The sequence below is a fragment of the Erpetoichthys calabaricus genome, chromosome 13 (genome assembly GCF_900747795.2).
Source record: "Erpetoichthys calabaricus chromosome 13, fErpCal1.3, whole genome shotgun sequence".
Classification (NCBI taxonomy): domain Eukaryota; kingdom Metazoa; phylum Chordata; class Cladistia; order Polypteriformes; family Polypteridae; genus Erpetoichthys; species Erpetoichthys calabaricus.
The window spans coordinates 75,925,836-75,952,244 of NC_041406.2; the positions used below are offsets into that span (position 1 = coordinate 75,925,836).

The following is a 26,409-nucleotide window of genomic DNA, read 5'->3' on the forward strand; positions in this document are numbered from 1 at the left end:
TGTATATGTGGATGTGTATATGTATATACAGGTACTTGTCGACTTACGACCGCGATTGGTTCCGACTGACTGGTTGTAAGTTGATCTGGACGTAAGTCGGCCTATGTTAATTTTAGGTAAGAATATTAGACTGGGTAATAATATTGTAATCATCTTAAAGTAATATTTTATCAACATTTTCTTACTTTCTAAGACAAACACAGCATACTACAGTACAATTTGTTTAATATGTGGAAAACGTACAAAACAAGAAATACTGTACTGTACATTTAATTCCTGGCACCACTGGTGCTTGGCTGCGGGTTGTCGATATCGCCTTCATCAGATCAGGCGAGGCTGCGGACGGGGTGATGGGAGGAGTTGCTCTTTTCATAAACATAGTGAGCTTCGTCTGAATTGTTTGTTTTTTTTTCTCTTCATAAATTTCGCAATAAGGACGAAATGTGTTGCGTGCCATCCGTTCAATCCTCGCAAATCGTTCAATATTTGGGTCCATTTTTTCAAAATGAGCGAGGAGTTTATTCAGTAGAGATAAATCTTCTGACAATCCCTTTGTGGTGAACATTGTTTGTGGCACCTCCTCCTCTTCGTCTTACTCCAATTCTCTTGTTTCTTCTTCCACCACTCTTTCTTCTTCCAATTCTATCAGCTCTTCATTCATAAGTTCACCTGATTCCCGGTCTAGCAACTCCTCGACATCTTCCATTTCACATTCCAATGAAAGGTCTTTTGACAGTTTCACTATTTCTTCACGAATCTCATCAAGTTCTTGTTCACTGTTAAATCCAGCAAAAGTATTTACATAACGCTTAACACACTTCTTCCATACGCCATTCATACACTGTGAGTCGACATTTCTTGCGGGGAGGGCTTCTGTTTTCTCTGATCTGAGTTCACCTCTGTTATAGTGCGTCTTTATTTGAAAAGAGCAGTGTCATATCGGGGCGAGTGTGAACGCTAACTTTGACAAGCACTATAAATTTACAGCGGTTGTTACAGACGTAAATCAAATGTATGTTTTTATTGTATAATATTAACAATAACAGCAGCTCTCTACTCAAAGCGGTAAACTCGAGAGGCTGCTAGCATCGAACCCAGAAGCTCTTGATTGGGAGTCAGCAGTTGTGTGTGGGAACTGTTAACATTTGAATGTGATGATTGTATATAAAACTTGTGCACGAACGAGACTGGGATAACTGTGGATGTGGATGTGAGTGGTGTGTGTGACTGAGAATGACTGGTGTGAAGCCTGAAGTCCAAATATCAAATAAACACTTTTACAAGTACAAGTATAACAGAACAAGTGCGCTTTTATTCAAGAAGAAAAAAGAAAGCAGGTTGCGGTAAGCAGTTGATGCGACTGCTTGCGTAGTGCAATCCTAAGAACTGCCCAATCAAGAGCTTCTGGGTTTGATGCTGGCAGCTTCTCAAGTTTGCCGTTTTGAGTAGAAAGCTGCTATTAGTGTTAATATTATAGGGTTATATGTTAGGGTTATATTATTATCGAAAATTGCCAAAACAACAAGACACAAACACACGTGGGGCAACACTGCTGCGTATATTTTTACTGCTGCGTAGCGAGACTTGAGAGTGCGGGAAACTGGCGCTGCCAACAGCTGGCAGGGGAAACAGTCAAACGCGTCGTAAAGTCGAACAGTCGTAACTTGCATAGGTGGTATGTCGACGAGCACCTGTATATATATATATATATATGTATATATATATGTATATGTAGATATGTGTATATGTAGATATATATGTATATGTAGGTATGTGTATATGTAGATATATATGTATATGTAGGTATGTGTATATGTAGATATGTATATATATTTATATATACTGTATATGTTTACATAACCTCTTTAACACACTACTTCTCCGCTGCGAAGCGCGGGTATTTTGCTAGTCTATATATCACTAATTTATAAAAATGTGGGATTTTTTTGGAAGCACCATCATGTCCTGCATGGCTAGCAACTACTGTAGACATTTTTATTGGGCTGCAAACTTTTGTAATTAATGTACTGTAAACTAATGTCATTTGTAAATTGTTTTTTCTTCTTTACCATTAGCCAAACAATAATTAGATTCTAAGAGACTAGGGGGCTCCGCCCCCTGCTCGCTTCGCTCGCCAACCCCTGGTGTTGGGAATGACAAAGAGCGTGATGTATGAATGAGATATAGAATAGTGTGACGGTGTAGATGATGCAAATAGAAAGCAAACAATAAAGTGTGTGGCACAGTGTAAAGGTTTATTTGAAAATTTCTTTATACACGCCGTTTAAGTGTAAAAGGTAATTCCAGCTCAGAACTTGTAAGGTCATTTAAGATGGTTATTGTTGTGATCAGAGTCAAGTTTGTCAGAGATTAGAAAGAGTTGTGTCTCTCCAGGAAGTAATGGAATGACTTGAGTATTAATGTTTTCCACATTAATATTTTTTGGACATAATATAGTGCGTTGTGTTAAAAGGGGCATTTGGTCTAATGAGATTGCTGTTCCAAATCTCTCTGTAACTAAGTCGTCGCAGATAAAGGCTTGAGGAACTGTAATAATATGTGGCTGAAGTCCATCTGTATTGGTGAGTGTACCATCTCTCAGTTGTAATAAGCAATTGTTATGATCTGGTTCTGGACATCGTATCTTTTTTACTAACTGTATCTTTTGAAAGCAATGCCAATTGTCTGCGTATTTTAAGGTGCACTGAACAATAGCTGAGTGCATGGCATCTGGAAGAATAGCTAATCACTGTCTAAAATCTCCTCCTCATAAAAGTACCTTTCCTCCAAATCGAATATTATTATTCATAAACGTTTGTAGAAGTTTATGAATGGTGTTGAGTAAGTGACTTCATGCCATTGAACATTCATCAATAAACAACATTTTTTCAAGACGGATGTCACGTGCAGTGCCACCGTTAATGTTCATAGTGGATACCGATTTGTAGGATCTAATGTAGTTGATAAAGATTTCACTTTCAGGTACATCATCAGTTATAAGCTTCTGTAGATATTCAGTATATGAATGTAAAGAAGGCAGTCTAATTTGACCCTTTTAACAACAACGTGTAAATGTATAACTTGTATTGCCAGTTGTTTCTTCAGGGAAGTGAAGTGAATGACAATGATTACAAATGACATTTATTAATCCGAATGAATTTTCCTGGTGTATGTTTTCCTTGTGCCGTTTGAGAGGCGCGTTGTTGCATGTGTAGTATTTGGGACGTGTTGTTTTGGAGCTGTAATCGATTTGCCTGTGCTGTGTGAGAAGCCCGTTGTAGCCTTCGCTGCCATTAATGTATGTCTGAGACGGGAGGTGTTTCGTTTTGAATCCGTGCCTGTTGCGATGCAGCACTTTGATTGATAGTTTGCGTCATGTGGATCTAGGATGTAGATTTGTGCATATTTGCGTTGTTGATTTGTTTCAGGGTGCACTGTTCCAATGCGATGCAGTATTTGTGCACATATGCGAAAGCAGTATGGGCCATTGCCTTTTGGTGGCCTGATATTTACTCCGGTATATGCAAAAGCAAATGAACTATTGTAGGATCTAATGCAGTTCATAAAGTTTTTACTTTTAGGTACATCGTTAGTTAGAAGCTTTAGTTGAGCTTTGCGTTTTTGGAGTCGAGACATTTTTTCTTTTAGAAATATGGATAAGTAATAAGGAGTATTGCACTCACTGTTAATATGGAGCCTTTTCTGCGGTTGAACGGTTAATAGTGCCTTATTGTAATGAGATCCACCTATGCCGCATAGCCGTCTATTTTGTTGTTTCTTTCGTGTTCGTGTGTTTGTTCCTGTTATCATTTCCTTTTCGTTTTTGTACCCGTGACCGTGTATTCATGACTTGTTTCTTTCTCAGCATGCGAAATATGGATAAGTAATAAGGAGGATCGCAGTCACTGTTAATATGTTTCCTTTTCTGCAGTTGAACGGTTAATAGTGCTTTATTGTAAGGAGATCCACCAATGCTGACACCTATGCTGTCTAGTGTGAAGGTGTTGATGTTCACTTTGGAATATGTGGCTTTGGATTGTTGTCGCGCGAGCATCTTCTTTCTTTTTGTGTTCCCGTGTCCTGTTGAATCCCCCTCTTTGTGTGTGTCCCGTCCCTTGCTTGTAGGGTCTGTGGGGTGGTTTTGTGTTCTTTTTTTTGTGTTCCATGGGCTTGTTGAATCCCCCTCTTGGTGTGTGTCCCGTCCGGTGCCTGTAAGGGGAGGGGGGGGCTTTGGGGGTGCCTTGCTGTTGTGCGCGAGCCTCTTTTTTTTTTTTTTTTGGGTCTAGTTTCGTGTGCAATGTGTTTCGTGCTTTGCTTGCGTTTGAATACTTTTTTATGTGCCTTTTCCTTTTTTCGGTGCTCTTTGCGCCTCATTTCTCCATTTTTCCTGTGCTCACTCCTTTTTTCTGTGGTCTTGTCTGCCTCTCGCGGCCCCTCATCCGCCTCTCTCGCCCTCTTTTGCCCGCCTTTCTCGGCTCCTCAGCCGACTCTCGCGGACTCTTTTTGCGCCTGCGCAGTACGTCTTTTTGCAGCTACGGCCCATTGCCGGATGTGCCTGCGTCCATCATCCGGTTTAGCATTCTCGGTTAGTAATATGGATAGGCAACTAACTCAAGCTCCAAAACTCAAACCTGAAAAGCCACGGTTTCTGGAAATCATGTCTTCCAGTTAACTAAAAATGTATTTAATTCATTGGCCTGTTAGCACTCTCATTATGGCACACAAAATATTTGCAAACTTTATGGTTTTCAAGAGTACCATCAAAATAATTTGTGGCCCAGAACAGACCAATATTTACCAGAATTTCATTTCCCCTCTTTCCAAATATTTTTTTTTGAAACGGAACTTGTTTTATAGACACACAGGAGCAAATAGGATTAAGGTAATTGGTCATCTGTTGGCTCATTTTGCATCTCATTATTGAAAGTCTGCAAATAATTAAGTGTTCAGAATCTTAAAAAGCAAGTAATTTAAAATGAACTAAAAAATAGATTAATTTAGCAGCAGAAAATGGTTACTATTTAAGAAAGTGGATGAAACCAAATCTCTAACTCATGTAGCCCCCAAGGATAGAGGTTTAACACCTCTCTCCTAAAATAATCTTGTTTGGATGGATCTGAAAGCAATAGTTAATATTACGATACTGTTAAATACTGGTAGCATGTGGTGTTATTTTTCCAATTTAGATTTGATACAAAATAGAAATATATTTAACAATGGCAATTTTGAAAACATAATATAATTATAGGAAGTACTGATCACCTTGATTGTAACTTTGATGTATGGCATAATCAGGTGTGTGCAATCCTCAGTCCAGCTGTTGACAATACGGCCCCCAAGTTTCTGGATAGACTTGCTCAATGTTGCCTTGGACCGATTTTCCAGGCAGGAAGAACATACAACAAAGGATGTACGTTCAACTCTAGGTGGAGGAGAAAATAACAGAAAGTAAATCAGAGAAGTCACGCCTAAACACCACCAGTTTCAGCAGAGAAAATTTTGAAATACTGTATTCTGTAAACCTCAAAAAAATAAATTATGTACCAAATAAAAAAACAAAACAAAAAAAAAACCTAAAATAAACTTACCAAAAAAATATCTTTACGCATACCATGTCTGTAGTACAGTGGAACCTCGAGATACGATCACCTCTGTATACGAGAAATTCAAAATACGAGGAAAGTATGAGCGAAAAATTCAGATCTAAATACGAGCATTGGCTCGCGTAACGAGCCACGAGCCAGGCTGTGGGTATAGCTCGCGGCTTAGCAAGGGGGCGTGGTAGCAGTTGCGAGCCGCGATCTGCGGTGTCTGCGTTTCTCACTTAAGTGCACAGGTGGGAAACTGCCCACATCCATGATTGTTCCTGTGGCTGATGGGCTGCAGCTGCCATGTCCTCCCCGCATATATAGAGAAGCGCGAGCCGGTTAAGGGGGAGAAAAAGTAAAAGAGAGGAGAGAGAGAGAGAGAGAGAGAGAGAGAGAGAGAGAGAGAGAGAGAGAGAGAGAGAGAGAGAGAGAGAGAGAGAGAGAGAGAGAGAGAGAGAGAGCGCAGGCAGGCAGGCGAGTGAGTGCAGGCTCGCGTGTAGCTGAACAGGCGAGCCAAACAGCTGAAGCAGGACGGTGTAGAGAAGGTCAGCTGCATTAAGAGTGTCTCGCCTGTTGCAGAGCCCGCAGGTGAGACGCTAACAGAGAAGAAGCACCGGGGATTGTCATCTGTTTTTTAAAGACGGCATCCTTTTGACGTTTTAACCTCGTGTTAAAGGATTGTTATTCTTGTGTATTTTAAACCTCCACTTCACAACTGTTTTAAGGATTATTTATTTAAAGATTTATTGAATGCTCTACTGCACTTTGGACACCTGTTTTGATTCTTTTAATAATCAGTTATATTATTTACCAGTGTTATTTATTAAAGGTAGACTACAGTATATATAATTTATCAGTGTTATTTGTTAGGAAAATTGATTTTTATGTTAATATATTTGGGGTGCAGAACGGATTAACTGGATTTCCATTATTTTCAATGGGGAAGTTTGTTCTAGATACGAGAAATTCGCTATACAAGCTCAGTGCTGGAACGAATTAAACTCGTATCTAGAGGTTCCACTGTACTAGGGTGTTGTACCGTGTTAGCCATTATGAATGTAGAGAAAAGCCAAGCAAAATGACACCTTTTATTGGCCAACTAAAACGATTACAATATGCAAGCTTTCAAGGCAACTCAGGCCCCTTTTTCAGGCAAGATGTAATCAACTCAGTGGCCTGACTTGCCTCGAAAGCTTGCATATTGTAATCTTTTTAGTTAGCCAATAAAAGATGTAATTTTGCTTGGCTTTTCTCTGTATACCATGTCTTAAATGAACTCTTACATTCTGCTTAATTCTGTTCAATTTACTATAGGCACAATTTTCCTTGTACAATGTATATTTTTGAGATTCATTAACATACCATATATATGTTTTATTTTGATTCTGCTTTTTGGATGTACAGGGTGGTCCAGATCTAATTATGCAACTGTTCAACTGACAACCGTCTCCCTGCCACTTTGGAATGCAGGGCAGGTGCTGTCATCTATCGGCAACAAAAAGAATTCTTAGTGATATCTCTATGTGCAGGGCAGGTGCTGTGAATTCTCTATGTAATAAACTTAATAAGTTATAGCATAATGAAAATTGCATAATTAGATCTGGACCACCCTACAGAGATTGCAGATTGGAATGGCAGATCAATAAATATATTTAACAGCAGGTTATACACAATACTCGAAGAAAGCAAAGTCTAGCCCAGTAGCTCTTGAAGTGTTACTGATCAAAGGCTAACTTTATTAAAGTAAAAAGTACAGCAGACCACATACACTCGGCACTAATTTCTTACCAGACATCTCACATTTCAATTACCACATTTACTTTACATGTGTTTAAATGAGCAACATGGAACAGGAATATAACTGGTTAAACTGTCCCTTTGTGACTGCGGTGGATGTGCTGGGTGTGCCTAAGTGGGCTCTGTGCTAGGCAAGCAGCACATCTTGGGTTCATTCCTGCTCTAGAACCAATACTGCCAAAACAAGCTTTGTTTTTGAGACCGTGAAATGGGTTAAAGGAATGTTCCATCCAAAAGTGACATTTTTAATACAGTATGTTACTTAACCAATGGAGTTTGCAGTGATAGCTGAGATATAAAAATAATCTAATGGTTTGTAGTGGTAACCTGTGTTGTACAACTGCAAGTGATGTACATTCATGTAGTGTTGTCACAATGCTGTAAATCTCACATTTAGTGCAACACTTTACAATGTATCGATATTGAAAACCATTTTCAATATCACAGGTGGGGGTAAGTTAGGGGCACATATAAAACTGATGATGGAGTCTGCATTTATAAAAATCTTCATTTTCACCTATCCACAATGAAACACTATGACAGCACTTTCAACAGTATTGTTTTGTTAGTTAAAAACACAAAAACAGAGACAAATCTCTGTGCTTTTAAACTAAAATGTACTAGTGTGGACAGGGCCTAAGAATGCAGACTCCAGGAGCAAAAAGCAGAGGAAGTGGCAGCAAATGCAAATTACTGAAAGCATGTGATAAAAAAGAAGAAAGAATGAGCAAAGATACAACACCTCAAAAACATAAAAAACAAAAATGTCATAACATGCCTACACTAAATCAAAAGGGGCAAATAATCCCTCTAAATACTTCTGTTTGAAGATTACAGCATTCACTGAGAGAGAGGAAGAGGCAGTACTGCTGCTGCTGTGTGTGTTTATGCACGAATGTTTGTTCAGTGATCTGTAAGTCTGAACTTCCAGGAGGAAAAAACTGCACCTGAAAGAATAAGTTCTACAAAAAACAAGTATTTGCCCATTTCAAAATTTCAGAGTTAATATTCATCTAAAAAATCTATTTTTGACAACACGACTAAGTCTGGAAAAGCCTCAGCAGATACTCTGTATTACATTCTGTAGTATCTAGTACCATTTGGCACTTTACTAAATTCAGACAGTGATGTTTAATATTTCCAGTCCTCTTTCTGCTCATCTTGGATATCATCATGAATAAGTAAGTAAAAGATGTGCTAAATGGGGTCTTTAAGAACATTTTAAAGACCTTGCTTTTGCTGGTCCTAATGTTTAGTATAAAGATTGTATAAACATTTACACAGAATTCTGAACTTAATGCCAAATTTCAGCAGCTCAAAATGTACACATTTAATTTCAAAAGCTTTTTTTCATATTATGCTAAGAACAGGAAAGCTTTGCTAATTATTTTATGTTTTATGCTTATGTACAAGGGGTATTCAATAATTTATCTACTTCAGGAAAGAAAAGAGTTTTCAAATAATTTTTCGTTTATTTTTCAATATAGTCCACTGATAACTCCATACACTTCATCCACTGCTCCTACAATGACTTTAACCCCTTTGGGAAAAAATCTTCTGTTTGATCTTCAAACCAGGACGTCACAGATGCCTTGGCGTCTTCATCACTTGAAAACCGCCGTCTACAGAGAGATTTCTTCAAAACTCAGAAATAAATAAACAGGAAATAATCTAAGAGAGCCGTGTTAGGACTGTAGGGTGGATGGTTCAGCTGCTGGAACCCACATTCTCGGATGGCAGCCTGTGATTGACGTGACATGTGAACTGGCACGTTGTTGTGAAGAAGCTTATTTGATTTGCACGAGGACTCTCTTGGAATGTTAGACACACACTGCACCACAACTGTGCATGAGTAACTTTGAGACATGCCACAATATGCCCAGACATGCTTGCTACTTCTGTCATACCCAGGTAGGTAAATTATTGAACACCCCTCGTATCTGGATGATGATTAAATGTCAAGAAGTGGGGTTTCAAATGTACAGCATACACTCTCCTGTGTCAGTAGGATTGCTCGTTCTCTTGTTCATTTTTATCACTACAATTTAAGCACTTTCAGCATGGAAAAGGTGGTATATAAATAAAATGTATTATTACAATTCACAGTCAGAAAGAATACATAGTTCCCAAATTTGACAACTGTGGATTAAATATGAATTTTCTTCATGCAATTAGCCTTTACGTCCAAGCCATTACAAATAGAAAGCCAGTAACAAGAAGAATAGCTACAAGAACCGAGAGACAACAGACAGGTTCAAAAAGTTAAGAAGAACTTACTTACTTCTTTTGCACAAAACCAACACAGTTATAACACACAACACTTTATATATTTGATGAGCACTACTTAACTACTAAAAGACATAAAAACATCTGCAAGAAGTGGAACGCTCTTGAAAACTCATGCAGTTTATTTTTTCCATCCATGAGAGCCTCTGTTAATAATCCCCCAGAACAATGCGCCTTCATGTTCACAATTCATAATTATAATTATATTGGTGATCTACACCCCTACAAAAACTAATCTCCAGCTTACGCCAATCTTTACTTTACAGATCCTTATAAATTGTGTAGTCAAAGATGTTCAGTACCTGAAATTAAAACATCCCTCCTCATTTGCTTAAAAAAAAATTTATTTAATTGACACTAACAATGCTATGCCAGAGTATGAAAAAAATATGACACAAGTTCAAAAAGATGAAAAAGAAAAAAAAAAAAAAACGAGAGAGGGCATATGATTTCAAGAAGTAAAACACTACTTTCAAGCCTGAGAATGTTAAAATGTTCCAACAAATGCTATTTCTGCTGGGTTCACTACAAACTATGGGTAAACAACATCACAAACAAATTTAGTCATTTATTTCAAAGACGACAAAACCTGACCCCTATCCATATTAATCCCCCATGTCTGATTGTTTTACATTCCTATTCATTTGAGGACCAGATGTTCACGTGTTCCACTAGAGTGTAGAAAAAAAAAGCTTTAAAAACAGTCTGTCATAATTGTTTAATAGTTTCATCCTTTTTATTTTAATAAAAGTACTCATATCAGTATTTCATATCTTCCCATACTATTACTAAAGTATCTGGCATTGGTATCAGCCAGCATTTTTTTAAACCAATACACAACAAAAAAAATAATTTGAGAAAACTCACAGGAAGAACATGCAAGCTCAAGGAACAAAATGTAACTAGTCCAACAACTAAACACAGACCACTAGAGACGTGAAACAAGAGTGCTGACCAGAGTAACAGTCGTGTCTGTCATTTTTGTAACGTGTAATGTTAAGAAAAACAAAATAAATCATTAATGTGTCTATAAATCCTAGGGAAATTGCTAAGTAACAAAAATAAAGTTTCTTTGAAGTATTCCTTTAATACTGTGTTACCAAAACTGTGCATGCTTTTAAAAAAAGGTAATTTTAAAATAAATAAATAAACAAATAATAGGGAAACCTTGCCAATGACATTATTTTTTTTAATGCCAACCAAAAATGTTTATGGTAATCCATTCAAAACATTTGCTCATAATAATGAAAGGAACCCCACACTTGTTTTTCCATTTATAATTTTTCTACTCTAATTTCCTGATGTTGCAAAAAGTTGCTGGTTGTGCATCTGTAAAGCAGTTTATATGTTTGTTTTGGTAAATGGCTCATTAAACACCAGTAATCTAGGAGCTGTAGAAAGAAAAGAAAAAAGTCTTTCAGTGAACTACATTTTTTCTTTAAAATATTTTTTGAGAAAAATGCAATTATCTTTAAGCAAAGTTGTGTGACTAAATTCTTTATATTAAGGTTATGTATAATGTAAATCAGTAGGCTATTTTTGATGATTCTTCTTCTTCTTCTTCTTTTAGCCTTTCCCATTAGGGGTTGCCACAGCGGATCATCTTTTACCCTATCTTCCTGTTAACAACACTAAATTTGCAAGTGTAATTCAGTGTGGATGGATGTGTGTCCAAGTACTCTACAATGATCAGCGCCTAGTAATTTTTCTCCCAGTGTTGCAATAAAATTTTACACTACAGCCAGTACAGGTTCTAACTGGCAAATAAACCAAACTACGTTGCAAAGATGGATGGATTTGCATTAAAAATGCATATAATTTATGTGTGTGCATGATTTACTTAATAAATAATGCAATTAATGATTTGAAATATTTCTGAAAAACATATTTGCTATTTATTAAAATGTAATTAGGTAACAAATGTACTTTCTGTTAGCACCACTCTCTCCTTGAAAAATTCCTTGGCTTCTCTGTAAAAGTGAGAAGTGGCCTTAAAATTCTAGTGTTGTGTCGCACAAGTGTTTCACCCACTTATTAGTTCACAGAATTTCTTTTTTTTTTTTTTTTGCTTGTTTTACCAGGGTATAGCAAGAAGCTGACTCAGATACATGTAATAAATTTTACTTACCTAAACTTACTGTTAAAGACACCAAATGTTATTCTGTCTCCAGGCTGCAAAGACCTGGGAGAGTCGGAAGGCAGTCGTTCATCATTCAGAAAAGTTCCATATTTGGAATTGTCCTTTAGAATTAAGGAAGAAGATGGAATGCTCTGTGACAAAAACGGAGGGAACAGTATTTTATTAACTAGTTTATGAAATGCTTCAAAAAGTAACATAGTAGTTCTTAGTCATTGAAATAAACGTAAAAGCTGCAATCAAATGCCCTAACTATAAAAGTCATTCACCCATCTTGGACTTTTTCATGTTTTGTTTTAAACATTGCATTGCAGTTGGCTTAATTGTTTTTTTTAGTCATCAGAAAAAGACCATGAAACCATTCCTACAAATTTTAATGTATCATAATAATTAAACACAAAATTAGTGCCCAAGCATTCAACCCCTTCAAGTCAGTATTTAGCTGAATCACGTTTGACACCCTTGATTCTGTGTGGATAAATATATATGAGCTTGGACAGGTATATATCAGCTTGGACATCTGGACACTGCAATGTTTCACTATTACCCTTGGCAAAACTGCTCTAAATTTAGAAGGCTGCATTGGAGTGAACCACTACAGTATTTTTAAGTCCACCTCATGAAGGGGCCTGAGTTGCCTCAAAAGCTTGCATATTGTAATCTTTTTAGTTAGCCAATAAAAGGTGTCATTTTGCTTGGCTTTTCTCTACACTCATAATGGCTAACACGGTACAACACCCTAGTACTAAGTCCACCTGCAAATTCTCAAATGGATTGAGATCTGGACTCAGACTAGGCTACTCCAACACATTAACATTGTTGGTTTTTAGGCCATTCCTTTGCAATTTTGGCCTCGTGATTTGGGTTGTTGTCCTGGTATAAAATATATTTTCTATATAAAAGATATTTCCCTGTATTTAGCTGCATTAATTTTACCCTTCATCTTCTCCTTCTGGGTGTGCTTCAGAGAAGCATCCTCACAATATGATGCTGCTACCACCATATTCAACAGTAGGGAATTGTGTGTTTGTCTATTGTTTAATCGATAACTAACTGCATAGTGAGCTCCTTGTACTTCTGAAAGAGACATGTTTGTTTGAAGTGTTTGAATAAAGTTCCTGTCTCTAGAATCTCCTGTGTTTCTGTGCAATTCTATGACCCAAGTGTTGCACTTTGCACATATTGTTCCAGTAGCTTTTAAAATAGTTTTTACAGTTCATTAGCAGTGTGTAAAATGATTAGTGTTGCAGTAATTGTGACGCTCTTTGCATGAAAAAAGTGTTCCATTAATATTTCACTTTTTCTTTGTTAATTGTGAGGTTTACATAAAGTGCAGCAAAAAAAGTGTTTGCCGTCCAGGGATGCATTAACCCCAAGTAGATAGATAGATAGATAGATAGATAGATAGATACTTTATTAATCCCAATGGGAAATTTAAGGGTTAAAGCCCCAAGATGCCGCCGAAACGAGCTGCACCATATAAGGCTTCTGGCAATGAAAACGCGCTTGCATGAATTACAGTACATATAGCGGTAACATCAGTATTTTACATTCTAGCACTGCGGGAGACATAGCAGTACAGTATACAGGTTTACCTTTACATTCTTTATTTTTAGGTAATGTATTAAGCTGAGTTTGAAATTAAAGTGTTTTGGGGGCATATTTATGGTTTAAACTATGAAAATAGGCAGTTTTTTTTAACCACATCCGAAATTCGCACTTTTTCACAATTCACGGGTGCTCTAGGAACGTAACAATAAGCATGAAATGTGATGACGTCTGAGGTGGGTAGTAATGAGTTACATTTACTTGAGTAACGTTTTAAAAAAATTGTACTTCTAACAGTAGTTTTACTGCACCATACTTTTTACTTTTACTTGAATACATTTGTGAAGAAGAAACACAACTCTTATTCCGCTACATTAGGCAACACTCGAATTATAACTTTTTTTCCATTGTATATGCTATATTTTTGCCAGAGAGAAGCCACCAGTGGATCTACTGCATGACTTTCACCAATCAAACATAGCAACAATAATCACAAGACTCCGTTTCACCAATCAGACGTAGCAACAATAATCACAAGACTCCGTTTCACCAATCAGACGTAGCAACAATAATCACAAGACTCCGTCAACCTCTGGATGACGTTAATTAAAAAAACAAAAAAAAACGGTCTGTGTGTCAGTTTGTTTTCCTTTCAATGTGCACAATTCTTAAGTTTGCACCCTTTATTTTTTATCTTTAAAGGAGAACAGAAGAATGTAGTTAAGGTTCCTTCCAGGAAGAAATTAAATATCCCAAAAGTAAGCAAAAATCTTGAATGCACTGCTTACCTGGCTACTAGTGGGACTGCTCACAGAGAGTACAGCATGGGCACGACTGATTGACTGGTCATTCTGGAGTAGTATGGCACAGTTTTTCCTGCCAACCACATATTGCTGATCAGGAAGAATATAATAGGATACTCCTGGAAATAAAACAAGTAATAATGTTTATTAAAGCAGGTTATTAGCAACAGATAAACTGTACTTTTTTGTAAATATACAGCATACAGTTGAACCAAAGATAGAACGAAAAGAAAATTATCTAAATCATCTCCTCAATACCACAATTCGAATTTCTCTACCTAAGGTATTCACATTCAACTCTTACATTTTTTATTACATATCTAGCCATTAATTTATTTTGCTTAATCTAACTGCAGGGCTGTAAGGAGCCTACCCCAACAGTATAAGGCAGAAAACAACCCTCAGCAGGAAATGCATTAATCTAAAAAACACACAACATACTCCATCCATCCATTTTCCAATCCGCCGAATCCGAACACAGGGTCACGGGGGTCTGCTGGAGCCAATCCCAGCCAACACAGGGCACAAGGCAGGAACCAATCCCAGGCAAGGTGCCAACCCACCGCAGGACACACACAAACACACCAAGCACACACTAGGGCCAATTTAGAATCGCCAATCCGCCTAACCTGCATGTCTTTGGACTGTGGGAGGAAACCGGAGCGCCCGGAGGAAACCCACGCAGACACGGGGAGAACATGCAAACTCCACGCAGGGAGGACCCGGGAAGCAAACCCAGGTCCCCAGGTCTCCCAACTGCGAGGCAGCAGCGCTACCCACTGCGCCACCGTGCCGCCCACAACATACTCCAACCTATGTAATCCAATTCGTGATTATAGAAGACTCAAGTGTATCCCAAAGGTGTTGGGTGCGAGTATAAAAAAAAAGCTCTGATCAGGAAGTGGGAAGTGCATTTCAGGGATCACACGGGCCAATATGAAATCATTGATCAACCACATTGCCTTAACAATGTGGCAGGAAAACCCATATAAACAAAGAGAGAACATGCAAACTCCACGCAGATAATGAGCAGGTGGTTGATTCAATCAGTGCCACAACAGGCTCACCACTGTATGCTGTACTACTCAATAAATTACACTGGCCTTTGCAGTCTGTATCATTTTAAGGCACTGACATTTGTAGCCATTTACTGTCAGCATACATTTCACCTAAACACATACACTTTTTAACCCAATATCTCATACATGCAGGGCTGACTTGACATCTTTAAAGAAATATAAAAAAAATCATTTGTTTACCTTACTGTATAAAGATTGTAAACAAAGAAAGAAACACTCCACATTTTGATTTAGCAAGACATTAAAATTGCAAGATAAAACGAAGAAATGTGGTTGACAATGAAAAAAACTTCATTAAAACAAAATGTGGTGCAGACAGGTATTAGTTTCTAGTTGTCACTATACAGAAAGTGTCTTACGATCCTCAAGGTTTTACAAAATATAACTTCTGCAAATATTCTGGTGTTTTTTCACCGCCTTAAGTCATAATAATGGGGCGAGTGTGGCCACTTTCGTTAAATGAGTAAGGAGCAAAGTCCGTTTTCAATAATTTACTGTACCAAAAAATGGCATACAAAATATTAAAAATAATGGACTTATTAGGCAGTTTTAAAAAAACATTTATTATAAAAACAAACAAAAACATAAAAATAAATATGCACAGACTTCAATTCTGTTTGTATAAACTCTGATACTGGTAGTGCTTCTGACACTTAAAACTATGTCACACTTTCACTTATCAACGATTCCGATGGGATTATTCCTAAAGCTATGCCTGAATAACTATAAGGCTCTGCAAATCCCTAAAATGCATAAACACAAACAAAACAAAATGTATTTTTAAGGTCAAGAAATACTTGAATGGACAACTCCTTCTTGTTCAAATCATTACTAGAACTTGTATTTTTCCAGTAACGTCACAACGGTAAGAAATCATTCCTCTCATCTTCATATTGAAAAACTGGATGAGAAAAATCGCTGGACGACTAACATTAAAAGAGAAAAATAAAACACTATACGTATGTCATTATGCCTGGTCTCGTCCCACAAGCCAAAGGCCCTATTTTACGCGGCAGTCTGGGCTAAGCATTAGGCCTCAGAGAAAGCAAAGAAAAGCCGATGTGAGACGCTTCGATTCGGCATTTCGCAAGCCCGGCCAAGAACTTTCCAGCACTGCCAGAGATTAGCACCTCTACCCAGGTGTTGAGGTTTCTGTACCTCCTCCTGGATCCGCTGGAACCAGACTCCACATGGCTTGTTCCTTGAAAGTTCAACAGCAGACTGCGACGCCGACGCCGCTAATACGTCAGCTCCGCGCTCTCACTTGTTGTTACTTTCTCAGTAAACGCTGCCTGCCTCTCTCCCATCCGTACTCTTTCGTAATGTGAGAGCGCCACTTGCTGGAGGAAGTAAACTTTTTTCTGCCTGGAAATCATACACTTGATTAAATGAGGTATCCCACATCAGAAAATCATGGACGTTGCTTCGTTTCCCTGATCTGATCGTTTTGTCTGCATGCTCTCAGCGTGTTTGCTTAGAGTGCTACTAAACAGATGCTTATTGTTTCCTCACATGACAGGTGTTGTGTTCGCAGCTGCAGTCCTCCCCGTGACCGCTTATTTAGTAAACCAGGCACAGAACGGATAAATGGAAAGATATCGCCCCGTTTCTTTGGAAAATCATTTTTCATTTTGAATTTGTTTGCATTCAATAACACAACAAATACAATTAGAATAATTCGATCGCGTCAAGTGTAAGTAGAAAATTGAAAAGAAATGTAAATTTAACAAATTACACAACTTTTCATGTATGCAATATTGTTCCGTATCGATTTAACATGAAAATATTTAGTCAATCTAATATTTTCAAACATATATGTAAAGAAAATCACAATACATATTAATTGACTAGAATAGAAGTTCTCTTAGTTTTTTTTTTTGATCCAAAACTTGGTTTGGTTGCCTTTTGTATATACTGTATACTTTTTCTGGTGCATCCCTAAGAATAATCCAGCAGTAGTCCTCTATCACAAAGACATCCCAAAGTCCCTGGTACCTTCTTTCCATGTCTTTTATATCCTGATGGAACGACTCACCGCTCCAAGATTTTCCAGGAAAATTTCTAAATGCGAATCCAAAAAGTGAACTTTAAGATTCATGTTCCAACCCATTTCCTTAAACTTAACTAATAAATGTTAACAATTTCTTTATAATTTAGATTTGTATTGTTGTCTGAAAACTTAGAAATTACTTCCTTGAATGATACCCCAGCCTCTTATTCTAGATCAATCATTGAAGCATCAAAATCAATTTTCTAATATCAGGTCTGGTAGAACAAAGCCGTTTTACAATTTAGCTAAAGATAAACCAGGAATTTTTCAGCACAAACATATACAACAAGCTCCATCTTTTGATAGGGCTTTGACTAACTGCTTCATTAAACCGAGCTGTGAAGTTTGAAGCAGTGTTAGCAACACCATCTGGATCCACCAAACTAGGTCTGATTTTGTTTTTTGCAACAACCTGTAGCTTTTTTCTAGCTGACTGTTCCTTCTGAAAATTCTTGGCTCTGCAGGCCCACTCACAGAGAAAACATGGGAATTCGGTATGCCTTGACTGCTGTCCCCATATATGAACCAATGGAGCTCATTGTAGTTAATAACTATTATAAAACATAATTGCTTTGTTTTAAACATACTGTAGATTTTAATATTAGAAAATATGCAATGAGAAGCCAAGCAAGATGACACCTTTTATTGGCTTACTGAACCTATTACAATATGCAGGCTTTCAAGGCAACTGAGGCCCCTTCTTCAGGCAGGTTGTAATACAGAAACGGGAGTTCCCTGTGTTTATAGATAGATAGATAGATAGATAGATAGATAGATAGATAGATAGATAGATAGATAGATAGATAGATAGATAGATAGATAGATAGATAGATAGATAGATAGATAGATAGATAGATAGATAGATAGATACTTTATTAATCCCAATGGGAAATTCACATTATCCAGCAGCAGCATACTGATACAATAAATAATATTAAAGATTGATAATAATAATAATGCAGGTGAAAAACAGACAATAACTTTGTATAATGTTAAATGTTAACGTTTACCCCCCCCCGGGGGAAATTGAAGAGTCGCATAGTTTGGGGGAGGAACGATCTTCTCAATCTGTCGGTGGAGCAGGACAGTGACAGCAGTCTGTCGCTGAAGCTGCTTCTCTGTCTGGAGATGATACTATTTAGTGGATGCAGTGGATTCTCCATAATTGATAGGAGCCTGTTGAGCGCCCGTTGCTCTGCCACAGATGTTAAACAGTTCAGCTCCATGCCAACAATAGAGCCTGCCTTCCTCACCAGTTTGTCCAGGCGTGAGGCATCTTTCTTCTTAATACTGCCTCCCCAGCACACCACCGCATAAAATATATATATTAAATATAAAATTATGTATCTAAAATTTATATTGACACTAGGACAGAGACAGCATTGGAAAACCTTTAAGTGGGTCATCTTCAATGTAAAAATTAAAAGACTTCTTCAGCATATGATTCATTTAGCAGGAAAGGAGAACAATGTGTATCCAGGTCACTCATAAATATATTCAGGTGGTTGTTTACACAGATATGATGATGATGACCATTATCATTAAATGTACAATATAATGTGTGAAGTGATTAAATGTGATGATTTGAATTCTCTAAGTGCAAGTTGAAAGATGTATTTGAGGATGGACATTACATCTCTGCAGCAAAATGTCGATGAAGTTAATTCTCCCAAGTATGTCATGACTACAGGAAGTTTTTAGACTAGAGCCAACCTTTTAAGAATACGTTCGATGACAGAGGAAGTGTTTGTGGCCAGTCTTGCATTCTTAAAAATGCAGGTTCTGTAATTGCACTTTATGGTTCTTTACTGGGTTGTATGGGTCATCGCAGAACTATTGCTTGACAAAGCACCATTTCTGGGAGAGATTCTCTGCGCATGAAGTTGGTTCTTTGTGCAGTGAACAACTTTGTAATATGTAGAAGAAACCTGAAATCTTTAAAGTATGGTAGGCTTTTTACCAGAACACTAACAAATGAAGAAAACTTGGAGTTAGCCTTTATTATTGTATGTAGCAAGAGTCCTTTTAAAATTATGACCCATTGGTATTTCAGTAATCTGTCACCATCTATGCATGGTTATTTATTGTTTGGAGCTTGTTATGAATCTAAATAAATAAAGATTCTTTCTGGAATCTTTATGTGGATGGGTCTTTCTTTTGGGAACCACCTTTATTTTTAAGAGTGTGTGCACTGTGGTTGCACATGTGCTTTTATTATATGTGGTGTCAAAGGGCATGACCTGCCATTTGTAAACATCAAGTGGTGCAGTGCAGTAAATGTCATGTCAGTGATGTTGTAGCATGGGATTAACCACTGGAAGAAGGTGCACACCCAATAGATTTGAGTTTATTATAGGTCCTGGGAGGAGGTGGTTATTTAGACTCTGACCTTTAAAAATGAAAGAACAACTGAAGGTGATGCAATCCTTTTCATTGCGATGGAATACATGATGTAACCCGCATCCAGGATATTCTTAATTTCCTTGGTGTAAATGTCTGTAGCCTCTGTGTCCTTAGCTAGGTTATTTTCAGTTCCATGAAAATGGCAAAATACAGACTATTTAGGTGCTTGAAAAGGTGGAAGATGTTCCTTTTATAATATGGTTTGGCATAGTGCAGAACACCATCTATATCACCTCTGACTGTCTTTTACTGTAGCATCCTTATTGCAGCTGCATCTAATGTTGGACATACAGTATGACATGTTTCTTGTTTTGGCATGGAAGGACATTCATTTCATAGGGCTTGGAGACCAAGCAATTCTAAACAAGGGGTGAGAGTGTTAGTGAGGAGACAATACAGGGTGGAGAAGTGCAATAGAATTTTAGTAGGGCCTTGTAATGTCCAACCAAGTTGTGTCTTCAAGACACAAGGTCCAATGGGAGGGTCCAAGCACTCTGAATGTGTAATAAGATGAAGGAAATCAGAGCTAATAAGCAGCAGGTTTTGATCTTGACTGAAGCAGTAAAGGTGTAGACCTGTATGATGATGACAGGATGTCTTCTGAATGGCTTTAACTGTGTATGAATTTTTCAAAAGCCTAAGGTCTATAAAAGTAAATGCTTTGCATTTCTGGTACAGCTTATTGGGTGTGTGACTGAGGACATCTAAAATGACAACGAGCTTCCTTGAATGACTCGGGTTTCTTGATGAATTGTTCTGAGTTTCAAATGTTCACTTAGTCCCTGAAAGCCAAACTCCTGTGTAACACTGTGAAGGAGCATTGTGTGTTCAGATAAGTTGCCCAAGATAGCATTAGACTTTAGTTTCTTTTCTCCCCTGCAAAGAAGCACCCTCACAATTTTTTTCCATATGTAGACACAGCAATTGGAATAGTCAAGAAAGTATGTTAGTTGTTGACTGGTTTGCTGGATTGGCTTTCTTTCAGTGCATACAGTACCTTAAGGTGAATTGTGTTGCACCTATGACATTGAGCCTTCAAGTAGCATTGTGTTGTATGATGCTCTCTTGCACATCTCCTACACTGATTGCTTGTCTTGATCCAATATCCTTCTACTTCTTAGTCAACATCTTGAAGTTGGCACACTGATTGAAATAATGCTGGACATTATTTCAGAATGGGTAATGCTTATTTGGCTTTTCTGCCTTCAGAGCTTAAGCTTCTGTTTGCTTGAAAGGTTCAGCTTTCTTGCAATGGGGATACCATCCAAGAAAGACAATGGTGGTTTGAGGGGCTGCTTTTGATAATCTGGATTCAGAATTCATATTCAGAGTTCTGTGGGTTTGCAAAAACTCATGTAGTCCTTCAGAATTACTTGATGCTATAAACTCACTTTAGAGGGATTAGAGAGATTTTTTTATAAAAAAAATCAGTTAAGTTAACTCCCCTCTTATTAGCAACATTTAAAGAAGCCGGAGACAAAAAAATCTACCTCAAACCTTTTGCCAAGTATTAATTACCATTTTCCCGAAGAAAAATAAAGACTTATCACAATGTGCATCATGCAGACCAATCTCACTTATGAATAATGATGTTAAGATACTCTCCAAAGCCCTAGCTCGAAGGATTGAGAAAGAGCTCCCTTCTGTAATATCACAAGACCAAACTGGTTTTATTAAAGGTAGACATTTGGCTTCCAATCTTCAATGCCTATTTAATGTAATATATTCACCCATAAAGTCCAATACTCCGGAGATTATATTATCTTTGGATGCAGAAAAAGCATTTGATATGGTTAAATGGGATTACCTTTTCACCACTTTTCATAAATGTGGATTTGGCCTGAACATATGTGCATGGATAAAACTATTATATACCAGTCCAGAACCTTCAGTTTGTATTAAAATTATCTCATACTACTTCAAACTAGAATGCAGTACTAGACAAGGATGCCCTTGTCACCACTGCTATTTGCAATCACCATTGAGCCATTGGCTGTTTACTTCTGAAATGCATCAGAGATAAAGGGCATTTTCAGAGAAGGACTGCAAAAGAAAATATCAGTATATGCAGATGATATAGTACTGTATATGTCAGACCCACAAAATTCTGTGCCTACAGCCCTAACAGCACTAGTTGAATTTCAAAAGGTATCTGGACTCAAAATTAATTAGAACAAAAGTGTGCTCTTTCCAGTGAGTTCTCCAGCAAGAAACATTAGATTGGACACCTTCCCTTTTATCATTGTAGATCATTTTAAATACCTAGGGGGTCAACATCACAAGTAAATATAAAACTCTTTTTCATCAAAATTTTGCCGTTTGCATGGACAAAATTACACCAGACGTGCATAGATGGTCTATGCTCCATCTTACTTTAGCAGGGAGAATTAACATTGTGACGATGAATATCCTCCCTAAACCTGTTCCTATTTCAAAACATTCCCATATACATCTTTTTTACAATCTTTTTTAAGAAATTAGATTCAATCATAACCTCATTTATTTGAAATTTGAAAAATTCACACATTCAAAAGGCGACCCTACAACAACCTAAATCAGAAGGCGGGCATGGCTCTGCCTAATTTTCAATTTTATTAATGGGCGGCAAACATACAAGCTATAAAAACCTTGACATTGACACAAATAGATGAACACACATTAGCTTGGTCTGCAATATAAATTAAATCCTGCATTACTCACATTTAGTCCTTGCTTTGTACACTAGTAAATATAACATAGCATCAATATACTAACAACCCAATTGTCCTTCATTCACTCAGAACATGGAACCAATATAGGAAACACTTCAAGTTAGAAAATATTTTATCTGTGGGACCTCCATACGATAACCACCTCTTTCCACCCTCTCGAACTCAAACAGTTTTTAATGTTTGGAAAATCTATGGGATTAAATCATTTAGAGATTTGTATATAAATAATGTCTTTGCATCCTATGAACAATTACACTTCAAATTTAATCTTCCATCAACACCATTTTTCCACTATCTCCAAATTAGAAACTTTACAAAATGAAATCTGCCCAATTTTCCTCAACTCCCACTTTTTTCTATTCCAGAAGAGATATTGATCAGTCTTGGGGACTCAGACAGCAATTCTATAATATAGAAAAACATTTTTAAAGATCCCAGAGTACAGTGGGAAAAGGATCTTTTACTCAACATTTCAGAAATGGAATGGAAGGCAGCCACGCACAGAATTCATAGTAGCTCCATATGTGCAAAACATTCAATTACTCAACTTAAAATCTTTTATTGAATGCATTTATCTCATTTAAAATTGTCCAAAATGTTAGGGCAAACATTGCAGTCGAGCTCAAGCTTCACTGGGCCACATGTTTTGGGTGTGTACCAAATTAATATAATTCTGGACAAAATTTTTTAAATGTCTATCAGACAGCCTCGGTGTCACAATCACCCCTAATCCATTAATAGCTGGGTTTGGTGTACTCCCAGATGGGCTTAAAGTGGAGAAGGACAAACAAACTGTAATTGCCTTTACCTCACTACTAGCCCGTAGACTTGTCTTGCCCAACTGAAAGAATCCTAACCCTCCTCTTTCAAGGCAATGGGTAACTGATGTTATATACAATTTGAAACTGGAAAAAATCAAATTCTCATTTAGAGGATCTGTTCAAAAGTTTTATAAAACCTGGCAGGACCTAATCAATAACATTTTAGGAAAAGCATTTATATTGGAGGAAAAGACTATTTTCTCTTTTTACTACTCTCAATAGTTTTGCTCTGACTGTTGGCCTTTCTCTCTTTCTCATGGGGAATGGATTTGAATTTAGTTTTGTTAAGTGTGACTTGATTGTATGGAATGTTATATGCTTTTAATAAATTCTACAAAAGAGCCAAAAAAAAAACCAAAGCTCATGTAGTCCTCTTAGACACGTACCATATAAAGTACTCTAGCCAGACAGCAAAGTCCAACAGAGATGGGATGAGTATCTTGATTGGAGTTGTGAAGCACTTGAAGTGAGGTTGCAGATCATAGCTTTGTTTGTAAGACATGTGATCTGATTTGAGCTTCTATTTGGCTATCTCATCCAAGCTCATTAGAGTGTGAACCACAAGGATGATGAATAGTTTCTATCCTAAAGCAACCACTACACTAAATTCTGTACTGAAATCACACACCTTGTAATTGTGAAATATCTATTTCATCATTATTATTTATTTATTATCTTAACTTGTGCAATATTTTTACAAAAAACTTTTATTTTTTGCATATGCTGACAATTGTGTAGCGTGTGAGCAGTATATGTGAAAATATTAGATATTACAAGTGTGTGTGTGGTGTTAAGTATAGTTTTGAGCATTGTTTCAGGTAGTGTACTGGAATCTCATTGCATGTGTTATGCAATGACAATAAAGGAATCTTATCTTTTTCTAAATCCCACTTGAGATTCACCACATCAAGTCTGCCTGCTGCTGAAGTGACTGATGAAAGTTTTCTGTGGTTAATCTCATGTGCAGTGATAGGGTAAAACTGTTTTGATGAATCTCTATAGCAGTGATTCTTAACCTTTTCTGAGCCATGGACCCCTTTAAGAATCCAAAGAAAGCTATGGACCCCCTTCCCCAGAAATATTCACATAAACGCAACTTTGCATGTAATGAATATAATGTACTTTATTTATCGAGATTTTATTGTCTAATACATATATGACATACACAAAGTATTATTAAACTATAAAATAAACAATCTAAAAAAAACACTCCTTTCTTTTTGCAAAAAGTAATGGCCATTCATTATAATTATGAAATACAATCCTCTTGTGCAAATTAAAACAGACCTACTACTACGTTTTCTTCTGCTATTACTACTAAAACTACTACATCAACTCTAAACCAACAGTCCAAGGCTGTATAGTGAATATAAATGTTAATTTTTGTCTGACCCTCACAGATCCCCTGAAACCCATTCATGGACCCCTTAGGGGTCCACGGACCTCAGGTTAAGAACCTCTGCTCTATAGGATCATATCAGGCCATATCAGATGACAATTGGTTGTGTAGTGATTAGCAACCTGTAAAGAACACTGAGGATTAAGAGTCAGGAAAATCCTGCAGCCAAACTATTGATCTTTTTTCTACACTGTTTTATGGCTATTTCTAGTAGAATGATAAAATCGGTTCCATTTTAACTTTTATATAGAAAATCATTAATCACTAGGAAAGAGAAACATGGTGAAATCTTTCGAACAGAGTAGGCTAAGAGCTATTGACTTTGGCTCATTCAGCGTTACTCTCAAATTGAAATGGTCACAATTATTTGTTAAAAATTCTTCTATATCTTGGTTTAGTCTTCCATTAAAGCTTGTTGAATGATTTTGTGGTATACATTTTCTATAAAACTGCAATTTTGATATTAAAGAAAAAAAAATACCTAATAAACTTTCCTGTTTATCCACAAATACTTTTTATTGGAAAATCGTTTGCAAAATTAACATGTTTTCATCTCCTGGTCCTTTTCCTCTCACAAAAATTGATGTGTACTGTCATACTCACACAACAATGACATTTGTATATTTTATGTAAAGAAGACTGAAACTGAAAATTTTCTTTTATGAATATTTTGCATTTTGATTTAATACAGTATATTCAATTGGATGTCTTTAAATAATATAATGCTTCCCAAATTTATCTTCAATTACAGTATATTAAAGTTGGCATTATTAATGGGGAAAAAAAATCAATTTTGTTTAATATCAGTCAGTCGTTTTCTAAGCCATTTTGTACTGAACAGGGTCATGAGGGTGCTGGAGCCCCACCCAGATAGCATAGGGTGCAAGGCACACACACAAGGGCCACTTCTGTATCTCCAAGCCACCTCCATGCAGGGAAGACCCGGGATGCAAACCCAGGTCTCCTTACTGCAATATTTTTTAAGTAAATATTTTATTCATACCTATCATTTTAAGTTGTTACCCACCATTTGTGGCTTTCGAAATAAAGTTAAAATTTTAGCTCAAATTCTTAAAGACTGCAAATAATAATTATGCATGCACTCCATATATACAACAAAAGGTTATGTTAACATTTTAACATAGCCTTTGTACTACTGATATATTGCCCCTATTTTTGTATTGCTGTTTCTTGATATTCAGTTAGTGGTGTTGTTATTTTGTTTTGTCTGCTATTTAATTGTTATACTTGTTCTGGAAACAAATGCTACTTGTCTGTTAATATTGTAAATTGTTAATCTTGAGTAAAATTGTTTTTTTTTTTTAAAAAAAAAAGCATCTAATCACAGTTCAAGATTGTTTTTGTGATGTGCGTAGGAGTCCAGATAAAAACAATTCTATAATAATATTAAGAAATGTTAGTAAGGTAAATCATATTACATATATGTGTAACAGCATTTAGGAATTGTTTTACTCTGTGCTGTTTGAATGTTTATTATATAACATAACTTAATATCATGTACAGTACTTTCAGAATTATTTTCTGTCCTTATTCTTTCTTTTCACACATTTGAAACAAGCTGTAACAATAAATATTAATTTGTTAAATTTTCTGTAAATGAAACCAAACACTACAAATCATGCCATTAATATGAACTGCACTCACTCTCTCTCTCCTCTCTCTCTCCTGCACTTCTCATACCACAAAAAATAACTGCTATCCAGAAACACATTTCAGTATTATCATGAGTGAGCCTTCTCCATGTGAACATTTATGTGAATTTAAAT

At 36.8% G+C, this 26,409-nt stretch overlaps 1 protein-coding gene across 1 annotated transcript in view; it reads right to left on the reverse strand.

Annotated features, from left to right (window-relative positions):
• nbn (nibrin) overlaps positions 1-16,563 on the reverse strand; it is a 92,012-nt gene extending 75,449 nt beyond the window's left edge. Inside the window, 4 exon segments of the mRNA XM_028817146.2 lie at positions 5,263-5,422; positions 11,800-11,942; positions 14,145-14,278; positions 16,397-16,563. Of these exon segments, the coding sequence (XP_028672979.2) occupies positions 5,263-5,422; positions 11,800-11,942; positions 14,145-14,278; positions 16,397-16,430 (471 nt within the window). The 5' untranslated portion in view covers positions 16,431-16,563.
• Between the last annotated feature and the right edge of the window lie 9,846 nt (positions 16,564-26,409).